Raw genomic sequence first — 16,498 nt, forward strand, 5'->3', positions numbered from 1 at the left:
GGAGTGCCGGGCCAGAAGATCCTCTCTTCGGAAAGGGACACTTTCCGCCAAAATCTCCCGCGCGGCCAATCAAAATTTTGAGCGGGACAAGACGCAGGCGGCAGCAGGCAGGCAGGCAGGGCAGGCAGGGCAGGGCAGGGGCCGCCCCTCCAAAGACGCGGTGGTGGTGGGTGGGAAAGCATCAGACAGACCAAGAAGGAGGGGCGCTTCTTCGACTTTGCCTTCCATCGTCGCTATCCTGCTTTGCCCACCATCCTTGCCGTACTTGTCTGCCTCCTCCTCCCGTCTGGCGCGGAATGGCTACCAAGGATGCTCATGGCCAGCGGCCAGATCCTCCCACTGCCGTGCCAGACCCGGCCACGCACTTGAGCGCGTACCTGCCCGCACTGCAAGCTGCCCTTGTCGCGGCTACTCGCCATGCCTCGTCTCTTCCGGGGCCATCGGACTTGTCCTTTCACAGGTCCATTGACAAGGATGTGTCTCGACGTGCCGATCAGGCCATCCAAGAGGTCACCTCCATGGTCAGGAGCATCGAGGCATGGGCAGCGCGGGCTCAGGCCAAGGCCAAGGCCGGCACTAAGGGTGGAGTCGTAGAGGAAGCCCAAGACGAAGAGGATCAGGCTACAGCCTTTGCAAGGATCGCTGAGATCGTAGATGGGCTGCTGGAGAAGGCAGACATCTGTCTGGACGAATACTCGGGCAAGCTCGCGCCTAGAGCATCTACCTCCGCCGCATCGGTGTCCGCCTCCAACGGTACCGCCCAGAGACCTGCAGCGTCCAATGGACAGGCGCCGCCCCGGATGGGCAAGCTCCCCGCAGAGATACTGAATGCCCAGATCGAGCCGCCTCAGCGCAGATTCACCGATAAGCCAGACAATCGGCCCGACACAGTCTGGCACAGGGAGCTCTCGCTTGGCAAGCCGAACGCAATCGTACCGGAATCATGGCGGCCTCCTCCACCTGGGCCGGGAGAGCCCATCTTTGAACCAGGTACCGTGAGACAAGGCATGTATTGCGCAGAGGGCGATCCCAAGGAAAATCCTTACTTCTACGAGATCCTCCACTCTGAGCCGCCAACATACGTATACCAACCGCCTTCAGAAGAAGAGCTTCAACCACCGCCTCCGCTCATTGCCGAGGTACCGGAGGGCGTATGCGGGGTCCCATTCACCTGGATTGACACCGCAGAGGGCGTCCAGCGTCTGGCGGAGCATCTCGAGGAGGACAGGGTCAAAGAGATTGCAATTGATCTCGAAGCTCACGCTCATCGCTCTTACCAGGGCATTGCTTGCCTGATGCAGCTGTCCACTAGATGGGGCGACTATATCCTCGACTTGCTTGCTGATCCTGTACGCCTCAACACCGAAAGACTCAACACCTCTTTCACAAACGCTGGCAAAGTCAAGATCCTGCATGGAGCAGAACACGACATCTTGTGGCTGCAGAGAGATTGCGGTCTCTATCTGGTTAACCTCTTCGACACCTATCACGCCACGAATGTGCTGTCGTTTCCTGGGCATGGTCTTGCCTACCTCCTGAGCAGGTACTACGACTTTGAGGCTGACAAGCGATATCAGTTGGCAGACTGGAGGATCAGACCTCTGCCAAAGGAGATGATGTACTATGCCCGAAGCGACACCCATTCCCTCATCTACGTCTACAATCGTCTGCGTGCTGAAATCCTTACGACTGGTGGCAAGCCTGCAATGGACGAAGTCTTCAACCGGTCCAAAATTACGTCAGCCAGGAGGTACGCAAAGGAAGTTTGGGACGAGTATGGCAACTCACGAGAAGGATGGCGATCCATGTGGCGCAGGATGGGCGGTGAAGAGGCTCGAGGCACGGACTTGAGAATGGAGGTCAGTCAGATGGGGCGGACGGAACGTCTAGTGAGGAGACTGCATCAATGGCGCGACGGCGTCGCAAGGGATGAAGATGAGAGTCCGAAGTACATTCTCAGTGCACAGAACCTCCTCAACCTCGCCTCGCGTGCACCGATGACCAAATCGGAAGCCATGGTCATGTTCACGCCCGGTATTCCTCCTGTCCGCAAGAGGGCAGGAGAAGTCGCCCGCATCATCAAAGAGGAGGTCCTAGCCTGGGAACAAGATCAAAGCTTGGCACAGAAGAAGGCGAAAGCAGAGATGGAAAAGGCGGCAGAAGGGGCTGCCGCAATGGCAGACGAGGAGGACTTGGGTGTGACTGCAAGTGCGGAGACGGACGTGGTTGGTACTCAAGCCGTCGTCAGATCGCCAGCTTCGGTGATATCAGAAGGGCAAATACAGAGCCTATGGGGCGCTTCGTCAGTGCATCGACCCCTTATGCGGAGCAGTCACTCATCCCTCTTTGGCAAACTTAAGACCGAGCCAGAGCTTTCGAACCAAGAGAGGAGAAAGCAGACTATCGAGCCGCTGTCGCTGCAATCCTCCCTCTACTCCGCCTTGCAAAGTGTAGTCGGCGCAGTGGCTGCTGTTGTCGGAAGTAGCAGTCAGCTCGACAGCATTCAAGACACCTCTGTTCCCGTTGCCACAGACGAGACGACTCATTTTGTCTCCAACGACCATACTATTGGGTTGCAAGATTCCACCGCCAATGGTCAATCTGAGGTCGCGGCTAGCATTGTTCAGCCGCCGCAGGAGGACGAGAGCGCGGAGTCGCCTGCGTCGTCAGCGTCGTCTGCGGACGCCGGCGACGACGCAATGGAGGGGTACGACGTCGTGAATGTCAAGAAGTCCAAGCAGAAGAAGAAGGACAAGAGCGGTTGGTCCAATGCGCAGAAGCGCAAAGCGAGGCAGGAACGGTCTGCACAGTCTGCTAGCGAGGAGCAGATTAAGAAGACAAAGATCTCGGTGGAGTCTGATGTCCAGCCCTTCGACTACTCGGTCGCACAGTCTATCCTTGATGCTCCTCCTCCTCCTCAGCCCGCGTCTGGACCCGCGGGACAGAAGAAGATTCGGAAGGGCAAACGAGACCGAGAGCAGCGCCAGGACAAGCCCACTGGACCGGATCGTTTCGCAGACTTGCCTCAGCCCAAGGACAGAACAGGACTTTCAGGGGCGGGCAGGAGTGCGACGTTCAAGTAGTCATCCAGACGAAGAGAGCGGATAGCTGCTGGCTCGTTACCTTCCATTCCTGTGGTTCACACCCTTGCCGTTGACATTCTCTCATCTGTAATACACATTTTCATTGGTGGTTATGACGTGAGCACAGCTCCAGTCTCCGCTCCTAAAGTACTTTGTGCCCCAGCCCGACAATCTGGGCAGCCTCGTGATCGCAGAGCACCTCGCAATTTGGCACTGTACGCGATCTTTGCCCTGAAGTCTTCCTCCATCCTATACGCCCGCAGGCTGGGTCCATCCGCGATGTTCGCCAGCGCCTCGTCTGCGTGAGAGGCACCTGCTGCTGCTTCACCTTGCACGCTCAGCACTCGAGCTCTAGACGCCACCTGTGTCGCCGTCGTCAGCACGGCGCGCACGCCGTCTGTAGCCCCCTTAGCCTTCCGACTGGGTATGGTGCCCGCCTTTGTGAGAAGGCAAGGAAGGTGGTACACGTGTCGGCAGAGGAAGACAATAGACGTAGTGGAGGAAGAGGCTGCCGCCGACGCGCTCGAGGACGAGTCGAGCGCTGTGCCGAGCTGACTCTTGGCGAACAACGGTCGCGAACAGGCGTCACAGACGCTAGGGCTTCCGCCAGCCCTGGCAGCGCTGCCGGCAGTGATCGTCTCCGGCTCGCAGTAGTGGGCCTGCGTTTGTCCCTGGAAGAGATCGTCCTGAAGACTGCGGATGTCGTGATACAGAATCGATAGGCAGCCTTCTAGTAGCGAGATCTGCAGATTAAAGTCGTGGAGAATCTTGATAAGAGCAGGCCGGAGGCCAGGAATCTCTAGCCCATCTTTGATACGTCGAATGAGGCGGATCGGGTCGATTTCGGCTCCTACGTTCTCAAGCAGGCCACGTATAAAGGCCGGCCGATTCTCCGAGTAACGAAGAAGGTCCTCCCACAAGTCATCGTCGTTCTGCTCCTTTGCAAAGTCAATGGCACGAGAGACATCGTTGAGACGCTCGATGATCAGATTCAGGGCGCGCTTGTTGTCCCCAACCCGACCTAATAGGAAGACCATTTCGGGGACGTAATCGTGGAGCTCGCACACTCTGAAAGCCTGGAGGTGGCGAAAGGGGCAATTTTTTTGTCAATTCCTGGCTGCTTAGAGGAAGATCTCATCACATGTGACATGCGCACTAACCTTCTCGAATGAATAGTAGCTACTCATTGCGCGTAAGTAATACATCAGCTTCTCGTAGCCATAATCTGCATACAGCTCGATCTGTAGGGGGTGTCGCGACGTGATGTGTCAATGATATGTCTTTGAATGCTCATGCTCTCATCACTCACCTGCAGATCCGAGTATTCCATGACCAACTGCGGATCACGTTCAAAAAGAGCGTCCAGGTATAGATGCAAGTACTCCGACTTTGCCTCCAGCTGTGAAACGACTCGCTGAACGGGTATCGAATGGACATGATCTACGAGCAGCTGCACTGCCTGAAGTGGCTTCTGGCCATCTCTTGTCCTATCCTCCTTGGCTTCTCTTTGCATAGCCTCTTCGAATTCGATGAGCTGCCTTGCCTGGTCTCGAACGTCGAGGAAGAGATTGTGCTCGCGGATGAGGTCAAACACCTCTGGGCGCTTCAAGCGCAGGTAGTAAGTCAGACTTTTTCCCGGTTGATGATTTCGAACGTACAGATCGGCGAGGAGCTCCATGAGCAACGTCTGTTCCGGTTCCTGTTCGGCCGTCCAGGGACGCAGCTCCTGCTCCACCGAGCGGCGCTTCGCCACCGGCGAGGATTGAAGCCGGTCTTCGATGGCGAGAGCAACTGCTTGTGTGCTGTAGACACCGATGGGCCAGCGCTCCAGGATCTCCTTGAGCTTTGAAAGATCTTTCTGGAGGAAGTGAGCTAGGACCATGTCATAGACGATCGACGAGAGCACGGGATCTTCGGTGGGGATGTGGTCGATGATCGCATTGAGCTTTCCTCGTTCGAGGAACAGGAACACGAGTTCCTCCCACGCCTGTGCCTCCTTTCCGAGAATTCTGCTGGCTACCCTTGCAGCCGCCGAGTAGTCTCCGGTCTCGTCAGTGAGGTATGAAAGGTAGTCGCGACCAATGAGGACAGCATCGAAGCCCTGCGCCTTTGCTTCGACCTCACCCATCGCTTCGACGTGGCCCAAGGCCGCTTCGAATTTCTTTTGATCGAGGAGCCAATTGATGTGATCCTTGTGGTCTCTCGGTCTTGCGATGATGATCTCACGTGGGGACACGACGTAGAAGAGAGACTGTCCCACATCAGCTTTGGTGTCCTTGCTCCCGCGATGATTGCTCTTCTTGGCCGCCTCATACGACGGTATCAGACGATAGTCGTTGCAGTTCAAACGCTCGAATCCAGACAGTGAGAGAACGTCAGAGCTCTTCTCTTCTCCCGTGATTGGATCGATGATTCTCAGCTCAGGTCTTTGTCCGGCTTTACGCCGGAAAGCGCGGGACGATTCTGGATCCGAATCGTCTTCTTCATCGCTACCGTCTTCGCTCTCCGTAAGATAGGCAAGGACAAGGAGGTCATCGCCGTAGGCGGCCAAGCCACTGATAGCGCAATCTAGCTGAAAGATCTTGGTGATCTCGACTTGGAGTTGCGGGTGAGAGGTGGCACCGACATTGACGATACCACCCGCTTTGGCTTCCTTCTCTTTGATCTTGGCAAGCTTGATCTGATCAGCCCAAGCTATGGTGAGCGTGCGCTCGTCTTGCCAGATCAAGTTGCAGCGGTACAAGTCCCCTCGAGCTTGGCCTTGAGGAGCATTTATAAAGGTAATCTTTTGGCGGGTATTGTTGTCGTATATCCGCACCCCCTTGTCATTAGCCCAAGCAATCAAGTCGCCCTTCCAGCGACACGTCCAGATGGGGCCCTCTCCGCCGTGCAACACCGTCTCCTTGTGGCCGAGCCACCCCTTTTCTCGATGAATGAGGGCGCCAGCCATCCCTCCGCAGACGAAAGCTCGAGTCGCACGCCGTCCGAAGTTAGGCTCAAGACTGATGGTCCGCATCGGCCGCTTGAAGTCAAAGGCGTAGTGCTCGGCAGAGGTCAGGGAATTGATCGAGACCAGGCCGTCCATTCCAGCTGCAGCTACAAACTCCATCGTCGAATCTATGTCAATGTCCAGGACACTAGCAGTATGTGACCTGAAGCCCTTGATGAGACTTCCCTGAAAATCTACAATGAAGATCATACCTGCATGCGTGCCGAGCGCAATGAACTTCTCGCTGACATTGAGCGTGCTGATACTGTCCTTTTTGACAACGTCAAGTACAGTCCCTTTGAGACGTTGATACTTGAGAGACGGCTCCGCTTCTTCGTCAGAGCTATCGTCTTCGTCGTCGTCATCGTCGTCTTCCACGTCGCAACTACGGTCGAAGCTCTGATTGTTGCTTTCATCTTGATGGTCTCCCTCACCTTGTTTGGGCGGTGTACCTACACCGACTGTAGTGCGCTCAACTGCCGTTGCTGGCCGTTTGCTCATACTTCCCAGCGAGAGCAAAGACGGCCGTGAGTGTGACGTACTTGCAGAAGGCTCTCTTCTCAGCTGAGTGGACCTGATCGGATGCTGTGGTGTAGCGGATTTAGAATGCTGCGTACCATCCCCGACAGAGGCCGAAGTCTCGAGAGAAGCTCGATCTTCGCCTGCTGCTTTGGAAGAGTCATCAGACCGCAGTCTCGAGGCCGGCCGGGGAGACGGGGCACGGGATGGTCCAGCAGAGGCAGGTGTATCCTTCTCAAGGATAAGCTCAACGGATTCAGAGGGAGGTCCCGGAGCCGGATGCACATCCGTAGAGTCAGCTTTGTCAATATTCACTGACTCCGGCTGGGTATCCTGCTCTGCATCCTCGTTGCCGCCATTGTCGGCTTCCTCCTGCAGTCCCCTCAGCTCTCTAATGGCCTCCTCATCCACCTTGAGCTCCTTCCCGGAATCTCCATTAGGTGCAAAGGCATCTCTCGCCGAGGTGCCAGAAGGTCCTGCCGTCTTCTGGCTCTTTCGAAGCCTTTCAGGGCTCTCTGTAGATCTCCGCCCTGCTTTGGATATGGTTGCAGTGCCCTGCCGTGAAGCGAGCAGCCGCGTTGTGTTTTCTAGATCGTTGGGCGAGGACATGCTGCGCGAATTCGGAAGGACAGCGGATGCCCGCTTCGATGCGGGGGGCTGCCTATCTGTCCGTTGATCTGATGGTGTAGCTGTGACGTTGGGCCATGGATGGCGATGAAGAGATGGTGTGAGCGACGTTTGCGCCCTTGCCGGGCTCACGACGGTACAGGGGAGGTGGTCTTTGCGGGCGGAAGTAGGTCCGTAGGCCATGGAAATGTCCCCTGAGCGCATGAAGTGAGCGTCTGTGCGTGGTTGCGCGGTGGAGCTTGGGCCCGGTGGATTTCCATTTCCCCACAATCAATCGGCCCTGCGACGGAAAGGCGGACAGGGAGGCCGGTGCGGGAGAGCCGGAGAGGCACAGGACACCACCCACCACACCTGCCGATCCACTTCAACCATACCTCCAGCTCCTCTGTCGTATGTGACGACGCCATGTCCATCTTGCATAACCCTCATCCTCCCATCGAAGCAGTGGACCCTTCCACCTTTGACTATGCAGCCTATGACTTTGAGCACGTCACAGCTGTTCTAGGACAGGCGGCCTCCTCCTCTCTCCCCTCCTCCTCATCTAGCCAACCTCAGCCCGCAGCAGGCGTACTGCTGATCACTCTCAATAGGCCTCAGCAGCTGAACGCCTTTACCAATCAACAATGCCACTCCCTCAGCTTCCTCTTCGAGCTGGCAGACCGGGACGAGAGGGTCAAGGTCGTGGTGCTGACTGGAGCGGGCAAGGCTTTCTGTGCTGGTGTGAGCAATGACGTGGTGGCCGGAGCTGACCTCACGAACAAGGAGCTGACTAGAAGCTGACCCCGCTGTAATGATATCCCCAGGCTGACCTAGGCGGCGATCGCAAGGACGCCTTTGGCGTCTCCTCTGCTCTCTCCTCGCCCCTCGTACAGCATCGTGATGGCGGTGGTCAGCTAGTCCTCGCCATCCTCTCCTGTCGCAAGCTAGTCATTGCAGCCATCAATGGCGTCGCTGTGGGCATCGGTCTCACTATGACTTTCCCAGCTGATATACGCATCTGTGCCGAGGAGGCCAGGGTAGGCGTGCCCTTTGTCAAGAGGGGCATCGCCTGCGACGCAGTCTCCAGCTACATGCTGCCCAGACTCATCGGATGGAGTAGAGCCAGCCGCCTGATTCTCACAGGAGATCTGGTCAAGGCATCGGATCGAAGTATAGAGGACCTCTTCTACTCTCTGCATCCAGCTCGCGAGGTTCTGCCACGAACGCTGGAGCTAGCGGAACGCCTCTCAAAGGAGAATTCCGTCACCTCTGTGGCCCTCTGCAAGTCTCAGCTCTGGCGAGGAGCTACCACGCCCGAAGGAGTGCATTTAGAAGAGAGCAAAGGCCTAGCCTGGTGTGCCCTCTATGGCGATGCGAGAGAGGGCGTGGGCTCCTTCATGGCGAAGAGGCCAGTGGACTTCAAGGGGACATTAGGGGAGCTGACAAGTCAGGGGTGGTACCCGTGGTGGAGTGCGGCCAATGTCAAGGAGGGATGCACAAGGGGCAAGGAAGGAAAGCTGTGAGCAAGACAATGTCTGAACCTGTACGACTCAAGGCGCCCTTGTTCTCAGCTAGGGCAACATATCCCTGCCGAATGCAAGCTAGGTGACAGATGAGCAAGTGCACATGGATCTGTATGACGATAGTGATTGAAGTATAGCAGTCGCAGCGAGGCATTTGATGGTCTCTGAAGTTGAGGAGATAGAGGAAGGAAGCTGCAGGAAGATATCACCTCACACAGCCTTGTTCCCTCGCAGCTGATCAGCTTGTTTGCAGACAAAGTCAAGCATATCCAGCTGTTGTTTCTCTACGCGGGAGCCTTTCCCACATCTCTGCTTTCCCTCGGCGCACAACCAGTAATACCTTTTGATTTAGCCGTAGTTGAGCCTGAAGAGGTCATTGAAGACGTAGTAAGATCCTCCCTCTGGGTTGAGCACGAATGTCTATGGGGCGGAAAATAAGAAAGTGCAACGAACTCAGGTAAGATGTCTTGGCCGAACGTATCCCGCCCGCTATTTCCTTCGCTGCATGCCCCCTCACTCACCTGACTGAAATTCAGGGGGGCAGGCGAGTCGTCTACCATGAGTGCTCCAGTGACAATGACTACCAATGAGTTGCCGTCTCCAGTGGGCTGACAGTCCCTAGTGGATACCTTGTGCTCCACCTTTTGGAATGGTAGAGAGGAGAGCTTCTCTACGATTGCCTCTACCCCTTGGAGCTGTGTTCCCTCGAAGGTGAGCATGGAGTTGGCTCGCTGAAGAGGGGAAAATGCAAGATCATGGGCGAAAGGATGAGTACGCCATATCTCCAAACGGCGGCAAAAGAAGTTCCGCACTCTCACTCACGTAGAGAGGAGCTAGCCCTGCCCTGTTGGAGTCAAAGGTGGTGTAGTAGTAGTCTGTGAACTGTGGAAGTGGAGAGGGGAAAGACGGAGGTCAATCTTCCGAGAACCATGTCGAATGGAATCTGGCCAGTGGCCCCTTGTGGCAGAAGCTGCGTCTGTCATACTCACAGACTGAGCGATTGCCTCCATGATGGGTAGACTGTGAGTGTGCAAGTGTGATGGTACTTGGTGGTGTCGGGTGGGAAAGTAGAATACTCGTGGTGCTGCTGCTGCTGCTGCTTCTTGTCTGCGTCTCTGTGCTTCCGAGGTGATCATGGAGCCATGGCTGGTGCTCCACTGCGCTCCGCTCCGACGCGCCGCCCGCTGCCTGTGCCTGTGCCCTGCCTTGTCCTTGCCCGCCTGCGCCTGCCTGCGCCCCATCGGCCCCGTGCGAGCTGGCGGGGGAGCGGTAGACCAGGCCACCATCCACTTGCACCTTGCAGCCTCGACTGCTTACCAGGCATTCATATACCCTTCTACACCCTCACCAGCTCACCATCATGATCCTTCTAGAAGACGAGAATGCCCTCATCCAGGCCACCCTCACCGCCAAGTTCGCAGAGCCCGGACCGGTGGACCAGACCTTCACCGACTTTGACGATGTCCACTACTACCTCGAATCATCCAAGGCGGGGCCCGTGTCCCTGTCGATGGGCATCAAGTGTTGGAGGGATCTCGAACAGGCGGGCGCAATGGATGTGCTCAAGCGAGAGTACGGCAGCTACCTCCTGCCCCAGCCCAGGGAAGGATACTCGGTCAGCTTGGAGATCGACTATGCAAGTCTCCCACAAGATGCAGGTGAGCGACCAATGACATCTAAGCTGCCACAGCGGCGCGTCCGTCCCCAAATGTCGGCTGATTGATTGGCGTACCACTCTTGCTGTTTCCTCGCTTCCTCAGAGTCTCGTGCTGCGCTAGTCCAGTCCCTCTCCCTCCTTAAGCGTCACGCCATGGCCGCTCCCTTCGAGCGAGCCTTTGCCCTACAGAAATCCCTAGAATCTAGCGCAGAGGACCCCTCAGCAGCACAAGCTGCCTCTGGAGCCACAGATATCATGACCATCTCCTACCGCGATGACGAGGCAATCTACATTGTCCCAGGAGCAGATCGAGTCACCGTCGTCTTCTCTACCATCTTCAAGGAGGAGACGGACAAGATCTTTGGTAGAGTCTTTCTGCAAGAATTTGTAGATGCCAGGAGACAGCCGAGTATTCAGAATGCCCCACAAGTCCTCTACTCCAACCGCGAGCCGCCACTGGAGATTCGCAGTATACCCGGCCTGAGTAGGGGAGAGGATGTGGGCTACGTGACCTTTGGTAAGCAGCCTGCCGATCAGAGCTCACCTCGCAATGCTTCAAGCGGCCAACTGACCATCGCTGCTGCCCCATTCATAATTTACAGTTCTCTTCCCTCGCCACTTCTCCAGCTCAGAGACAATGGCAGCCACAATCTCCCGTCTGCAGCTCTTCAGGACTTTCCTCCACTTCCACATCAAGTGTTCCAAAGTCTGGATGCACACTAGGATGAGGGGCAACGTCGCCAGTTTCCTAAAGGTGCTCAACAGGGCAAAGCCTGAGAATGTCGAAAAGGAGAGGAAGACGGCTACGGGAAGGACATTCAAGAGGACAGTGTAGTGTTTTGGATTAGAGTGGCGGGAGATTCCTCTAATGTCATGCATATCAAGAGAAGCTCTGTACTTGGTAGAAGGCGTCCTCTTGCGCGACTACCCTGATCCTCCTGACCTCACTCAATCATCGCAGCCAAGCCATTCATCGTCGCTTGCTTTGCTCCCCTCGTGCACCTGTGGCACCGCATCACCGCCCCCTTCACCCTCCATCGATCCTGGCACCCTACCCTTCGCTCGCTTCTTTGCCCTCTTCTTCGCCTCGCGCTTCTTTCGTTTTCGGCGCTCCTCGGCACTCAGCGTCAAAGCAGGAGCCCCATCTACCTCACCCGTTCCAGCTCCCTCCTCCTGCCCTTCTTCCTCCCCATCGTCTCTCTTGCGCTTCTCGCCCTCCCGTGCCATCTCGCTGTCCTGCAGCTCCTGTCCGATACCTGATGCCTCGCCATCATTGCTGATAAAGACCTTGACAAAAGAGGCAGCGAAAAAGCCGTTGGTCCTCTTGATGTGGACGCCTCCTTCGCCCTCGTCGTCAATCTTGCTGAAAGGGTATGCACGCAGCATGCAGTCCAGTAATGTCGGGTCTTCCTCCGCCTCTGAAGACGACGACTTGGGACTGGACTCGCCCCGCCAGGGCCAATCGGGGAGGCACTCAGACCTCGGAGCAAGCGCCCATTTCCACCTGCCCTTTGGATCCGAGGCCAAGGGCGAGGCCAGGGCGCGAAACACGACTTCTTCGTCTTCGATGCGGTGCACAGAGCACGTCGAATAGACGAAGCGCTTGAGCAAGGGGAATCTGAAGGCGTGCTCGATCATCTTGAACTGCATGTCCGCGAGCCGTTCCAGCCTAGTTTTACCCGAGGTCGAGGCTCCGGCTTCGCCTTCCCCGACGGCGTCTTCACCGTCGTCATCGTCCTCTTGCTCCTCCTGAAGAGAATTCGTAGATGTCGTTGCAGCTGAAGTTGCTTTGTCGGCGGTGAGCCAATCTAGACGACCGGTGATGCCACTGCCGCTGCAGCTCGGATCCAGTAGCAGGTGCGTAGCCTTGTTCACCCTCGGGTCCTCCACCGGATCTAGAGAAAGAAAGTCGGCCTGAAATGCCTGTACTTGTCCAGGTCCACGAGAAGATGAGCCGGAAGACGAAGACAAACAACCCGCTCGGGTCAGCTGAGAAATGAGTGTCTTGTAGCGTCGACCATCCCTTTCCAAGGCTGTCAGCGTGCATTGACTTGCAGACTTTGACAATTGGGAGAGTATGGCAGAGAGATGCGAGGTCTTGTTGCCCGGCGAAGCTGTGGCGTCGAGAACATGCAGGGCCTTTCTTGCGCTACTCCGAGTCATACCACCTAATAGCAGCCAGGCTGGCCAGCAGGAGGCAGCGTCCTGTAAGATGATATCACCGCTTTTGTACAGATCTGAGCTAGCAAGCTCCGAAGTAGCCCCAAGGGGAAATAGTATCAGGTCCGGAGGATGGACGGTACCCGGCAGGATGTACCGCCTATCTTGCGAAGAGCTGCTCTTTTGGGCAGGACTTCGAGGTATGGACTCGCCTGAAGAAGCGGTGTAGCCTCGCTTCTCCAGCCACGTAAGGACAGTAGCCAGATCCGTCTTCCTGGTATTCACTCTCACCCATCGACCTTTCTTCCAACGGCCTTCGCTTTGACCGACTACGCCATCTTCCCCTTCCTGCGTCCAGTCGATCCTCAGCTCCTGCACCTTTTGCTTCCCCCGCTGGATCTGAAGCTTGACAAGCTCGGCTTGCAGACGTGGCCGCATACTGGCGAGTAGCTTGGAGGGCGGCCAGCTCGGCGAGGTCGACAGACGCTTGGCTGGAGAGACGAGTACATCATGTACCAGAACGAGTAGAAGGAAGCGCAGGTACTGATCGTTGCGGTCCTTGAGGCTCTGGCCATCCTTGGCCGGGAGGGGAGTCTTCCTCCGCTTTCCGGCCTCGCGCTCTTTGTTGTCCTCTTCAAGGTAGCGTCGCCAGGTCTGACCCAACACACGTTTGATTTCTTTACCGAGACCACCTCTACCTTCATCCCATATAGCAGAGGCCTTGATGACGGCCTCCAATGGCTCCCGCCATGCCAGGGTATTGATGACCGTTGCAAGGTAGCGCTTCTGGTCGGAGATGGTATACTCAGGCGGCGGACAGTGCGAGGAGATGAGCGACTTGATCGACGAGGACTGCGAGAGGGTCAAGCTGACGAGATGGGCGCAATGTGGGTAGAAGTGAGCCATCGGCGAGGCCCAGGCGTCGTACGACTGCGCCGAATGGAACAGGCAAAGACAGCGAAGGTTAGCAGGAGGACGTGCTCGCAAGGAAATCGGAAGTCACTCAAAATCTCCTTTCCGCTTTTGGTCGGAACGGAAACAGGGAGGTGCCCACCACAAAGAGAGCGAGGCAGCGATGGCAGGTGTGGTGTCCATAATACAGCAAGGAGCATGCTTCTTTGACGGGTAGCGCGGTCCAGAGCAGCAGATGATGCATAACACAGCTTTGATTGCAAAACTGTCCTACTCTGGCCGCTGCAAAGACCATCGCTCTCCGTTCCTTTTCTTTTGTTGGCCCCAACTGATATGCTTGCTTGCAGCCTCTCGACAATTAGCATCTGGCCTGCCCACCCCTAACTTTGCCACGCGTACCACACCGCACTGTGACCACAGCCCACTAACTTGTCTTCCCTCAGCTCACTTCCTCTTCCTGGCGCCTCCGACAGGGCTCTTCCTGCCATCATCTCCAGCCTTGCTCTTCTTCAGGTGGTGCTCGGGAATCCAATCCTCATCGTAGCCCTTTGCGCTCACACTGGCGCCCGTCGAGGAGACGGCGCCACTGAGTGCGGGTGCAGCGCCCGACCTACCAGTCCCCGAAGCCGACTTGCCCTTGGCACCCTTGGTAGCAGACGCGCCGACGAGTCCAGGCGCAAAGATGGAGGCAGCGTAGTACGCTGCGCCGCCAAGGATGGCGAGGCCAAGGAGGTAGAGGCTCCAGAGTTGCGGGTCGAGCCAGTTCTTGGGAGGCTCAATGACCGTGACGCTTCCCTGGTACGCCTGAATGGTGTGAGTCTTCTGCGTCTGGCCATCCAGGACCTTGAGGTAGAAGTCGATGCCCATGGTCTGAGGCTTGAATTCAGGGTAGAAATCGAACGGAACTTCCAGTGGCCTGCCACCTACTGTGCGGAGGGAGAGAGACTTGTACGGTGTGACGGTCATCTGTTGCAGAACAAGAGTAGCAAGCGCAAAGGAAATGTAAGGACGTGGTCAGAGCTGATCTGGCATCGTAGCTGCTTCCACTTCCGTATCCGGGCTGCTCACATTCCGGATGACCCTTCCTCTCTCGCCATCGGCCTTCTTGTTGTTCAGCCATGCGCCTGTGATACCAGTCAAGCTCAATACCCGATCCTGAGACGGTGGGTTTTGGATGTTGAACACCACCCGGTTGGCCTGACCATTCTTGACCAGGGAGAGCGGGTTGGACGGGAAGGTCGTGGTGATCCTCAGCTCTGGCGTGTCGGCAGACTGCGCCACGGCGGCTGGCGCGACGGCTGCAATGGCGACGAGGAGGGTTGCTAGCACTCGCATTATGGATATAGGGACAAGGAGCACGATAGGAAGGAAGGCAGGAAGGTGGAATGCGGGGGAAGGAGAGCTTCCAGCGGGTAGAGTTGAGTGCAGCCTAGGCCCGCATGGCTGGCTGCACCTGCCAGGCCGATGCGGAGCCGAGGCGCGCGCGAGGCAGAGGCAGGGCCGCCCACCACGCTCACACCCACAGGAAGCACTGACGACGCTTTGGCCACGCTCCTCGGGCAAGTCATCCTCCAGCCATCAGCATCCTTCTGGTCATCCCCTAATCCACCTCATCCCACCACCGCAGCTCAGAGGAGGACTTCTTCCCCAACACTTCCTTCCTGCAGCCTTCGTGCAGCCATGTTCCGCAATTCTTACGACTCAGACGCTACCGTCATCTCACCACAGGGTCGCCTCCACCAAGTCGAATACGCACTCGAAGCCGTAAAGCAAGGAAGCGCAGTTGTTGGCCTTCGCTCAAAGAAGCACGCAGTTCTAGTAGCTTTGAAGCGTGCTCCATCCGAGCTTGCCTCGCACCAGCAGAAACTCCTCTCCATTGACTCTCACCTCGGCATCGGATTTGCAGGATTGACAAATGATGCTAGAGTGCTAAGCAACTATATGAGGCAGCTGGCCCTCAGCAGCCGGATCGTCTATGCTCGTCCTCTACCCCTGTCTCGCATTGCAGGCTCACTGGCAGATCGAGCCCAGCTCAACACGATTGAAGCCGGACGTCGCCCATATGGAGTGGGCTTCCTCATCATCGGACACGACGGACTGGGCCCTCATCTCTACGAGTTCTCGCCCGTAGGAACATGCTTCGAGTACCATGCAATGAGTCTGGGAGCAAGGAGTCAGAGCGCGAAGACCTACTTGGAGAGGAGGCTAGATGAGTACAAAGATGAGGAGGACCTGGAGAAGGTCGTACTACATGGACTGTACGCCTTGAGGGAGACGCTGCAACAGGGCAAGGAGGTGAGTGTCAGGAGTAGAGGAGTGTTCCACAAAGTGTCCATATGGGCTTTCTGACAGGTCTATCACCGTTCTATCTCTCAGCTTGACCCTCAAACAGTCTCGATTGCAGTCGTGGGCCCAGGTTCAGATCTCTCACCAGCAGAGCGTGCACTGACTGGACTGGAGAAGCCCGAGAAGTTCCGTGTGGTAGAGGGTGACGAGCTGAGGTCTTACTTGGACAAGATGGAAACGAGGAAGTGAGTGAGCGCTGTTGGCTAGGCAATGTCTGAGTCGCGACTTGGTCGGCTAACCCAATGCCCATCCTCTTCCTGTGCTGGCTCTCAGGGCCGCAACTAATGTGAATGCCCCTTCGGCAGCTGAGGCAGGGGCAGCTGGCGACTCTTCTGCAGGCGCTAGTGGAGCAGGAGGTGGAGATGATGTTCAGATGCAAGAGTAGACATCGTCCAGGTTGAACGGCGAGCAAGAAGTCTATGACGGGTCTTGTGTCAATTCGATAGAAAACTATTACACACTCACGCTGTGGCTCATTTTGCGGTTCGCAGCGGAGAAGAGGTTTATAAGCCTAAGTGATTCTGTGATGCTCTCTCTGCGAACGTTGTCAGCCTGGCCGAGAAATCCCCCTTCTGCTCTGCGATGCTGACCCTCGTCGGTCGTCGATGGTAATGGTGCGGGGCCGAGGCATGGCAATGGCGGAAACGCGGATCGGAAGTTCCGCCTTGGCTGCGTTCCGTTGGCCCACAGCTCCACCTCGGGA

The 16,498-nt window shown here is 56.7% G+C and overlaps 7 protein-coding genes across 7 annotated transcripts; 4 read left to right on the plus strand and 3 right to left on the minus strand.

The window, feature by feature from the left end:
* Positions 1–296: 296 nt before the first annotated feature.
* BCV69DRAFT_244341 (hypothetical protein) lies at positions 297–2,111 on the plus strand (the record flags this gene model as incomplete). The annotated part of the gene is made up of 1 exon (XM_025490103.1): positions 297–2,111. A coding segment is annotated over one exon (1,815 nt), but the record flags the coding sequence as incomplete, so codon positions are not given.
* Positions 2,112–3,193: 1,082 nt separating this feature from the next.
* Positions 3,194–6,573, minus strand: BCV69DRAFT_244179 (vacuolar protein sorting-associated protein 41; the record flags this gene model as incomplete). Its single annotated transcript, XM_025490097.1, has 3 exons — positions 3,194–4,159; positions 4,244–4,324; positions 4,393–6,573. The coding sequence occupies 3 exons, from the start codon at positions 6,571–6,573 to the stop codon at positions 3,194–3,196; spliced, it is 3,228 nt and encodes a 1,075-aa protein (XP_025351261.1).
* Positions 6,574–7,623: 1,050 nt separating this feature from the next.
* BCV69DRAFT_265583 (ClpP/crotonase) lies at positions 7,624–8,720 on the plus strand (the record flags this gene model as incomplete). The annotated part of the gene is made up of 2 exons (XM_025490788.1): positions 7,624–7,950; positions 8,046–8,720. 2 exons carry the CDS (start codon positions 7,624–7,626, stop codon positions 8,718–8,720), a joined length of 1,002 nt encoding a protein of 333 aa, XP_025351262.1.
* Positions 8,700–9,759, minus strand: BCV69DRAFT_280001 (putative NTF2-nuclear transport factor). Its single transcript, XM_025491450.1, has 4 exons — positions 9,710–9,759; positions 9,543–9,602; positions 9,242–9,451; positions 8,700–9,140 (listed from the first exon to the last, which is right to left on the minus strand). Exons 1-4 carry the CDS (start codon positions 9,728–9,730, stop codon positions 9,069–9,071), a joined length of 363 nt encoding a protein of 120 aa, XP_025351263.1. The 5' UTR covers positions 9,731–9,759; the 3' UTR covers positions 8,700–9,068.
* Positions 9,760–10,068: 309 nt separating this feature from the next.
* Positions 10,069–11,630, plus strand: BCV69DRAFT_280003 (putative ARC35-subunit of the Arp2/3 complex). The gene is made up of 3 exons (XM_025491451.1): positions 10,069–10,378; positions 10,481–10,894; positions 10,980–11,630. Exons 1-3 carry the CDS (start codon positions 10,081–10,083, stop codon positions 11,210–11,212), a joined length of 945 nt encoding a protein of 314 aa, XP_025351264.1. The 5' UTR covers positions 10,069–10,080; the 3' UTR covers positions 11,213–11,630.
* Positions 11,631–13,585: 1,955 nt separating this feature from the next.
* BCV69DRAFT_280006 (hypothetical protein) lies at positions 13,586–14,813 on the minus strand. Its single transcript, XM_025491452.1, has 2 exons — positions 14,518–14,813; positions 13,586–14,415 (listed from the first exon to the last, which is right to left on the minus strand). Exons 1-2 carry the CDS (start codon positions 14,782–14,784, stop codon positions 13,894–13,896), a joined length of 789 nt encoding a protein of 262 aa, XP_025351265.1. The 5' UTR covers positions 14,785–14,813; the 3' UTR covers positions 13,586–13,893.
* A 235-nt stretch (positions 14,814–15,048) lies between these two features.
* On the plus strand, positions 15,049–15,950 carry BCV69DRAFT_280007 (N-terminal nucleophile aminohydrolase). The gene has a single exon (XM_025491453.1). The coding sequence runs from the start codon at positions 15,130–15,132 to the stop codon at positions 15,796–15,798; it is 669 nt and encodes a 222-aa protein (XP_025351266.1). The 5' UTR covers positions 15,049–15,129; the 3' UTR covers positions 15,799–15,950.
* Positions 15,951–16,498: the final 548 nt, after the last annotated feature.

The sequence above is a fragment of the Pseudomicrostroma glucosiphilum genome, assembly GCF_003144135.1.
Source record: "Pseudomicrostroma glucosiphilum strain MCA 4718 unplaced genomic scaffold BCV69scaffold_1, whole genome shotgun sequence".
NCBI lineage: Eukaryota > Fungi > Basidiomycota > Exobasidiomycetes > Microstromatales > Microstromataceae > Microstroma > Microstroma glucosiphilum.

Coding starts and splice junctions, on each gene's coding strand:
- BCV69DRAFT_280001 (XM_025491450.1), bottom strand. CDS start 9,730: ATGGAGGCAATCGCTCAGTCT. Junction 9,603..9,709: donor TGGAGGCAATCGCTCAGTCT/GTGAGTATGACA, acceptor CCACTTCCACAG/TTCACAGACTACTACTACAC. Junction 9,141..9,241: donor CCCCCCTGAATTTCAGTCAG/GTGAGTGAGGGG, acceptor TCCGCCCCATAG/ACATTCGTGCTCAACCCAGA.
- BCV69DRAFT_280003 (XM_025491451.1), top strand. CDS start 10,081: ATGATCCTTCTAGAAGACGAGAATGCCCTCATCCAGGCCACCCTCACC. Junction 10,379..10,480: donor AAGTCTCCCACAAGATGCAG/GTGAGCGACCAA, acceptor TCGCTTCCTCAG/AGTCTCGTGCTGCGCTAGTC. Junction 10,895..10,979: donor TGTGGGCTACGTGACCTTTG/GTAAGCAGCCTG, acceptor CATAATTTACAG/TTCTCTTCCCTCGCCACTTC.
- BCV69DRAFT_280006 (XM_025491452.1), bottom strand. CDS start 14,784: ATGCGAGTGCTAGCAACCCTCCTCGTCGCCATTGCAGCCGTCGCGCCA. Junction 14,416..14,517: donor GAGGAAGGGTCATCCGGAAT/GTGAGCAGCCCG, acceptor GTTCTGCAACAG/ATGACCGTCACACCGTACAA.
- BCV69DRAFT_280007 (XM_025491453.1), top strand. CDS start 15,130: ATGTTCCGCAATTCTTACGACTCAGACGCTACCGTCATCTCACCACAG.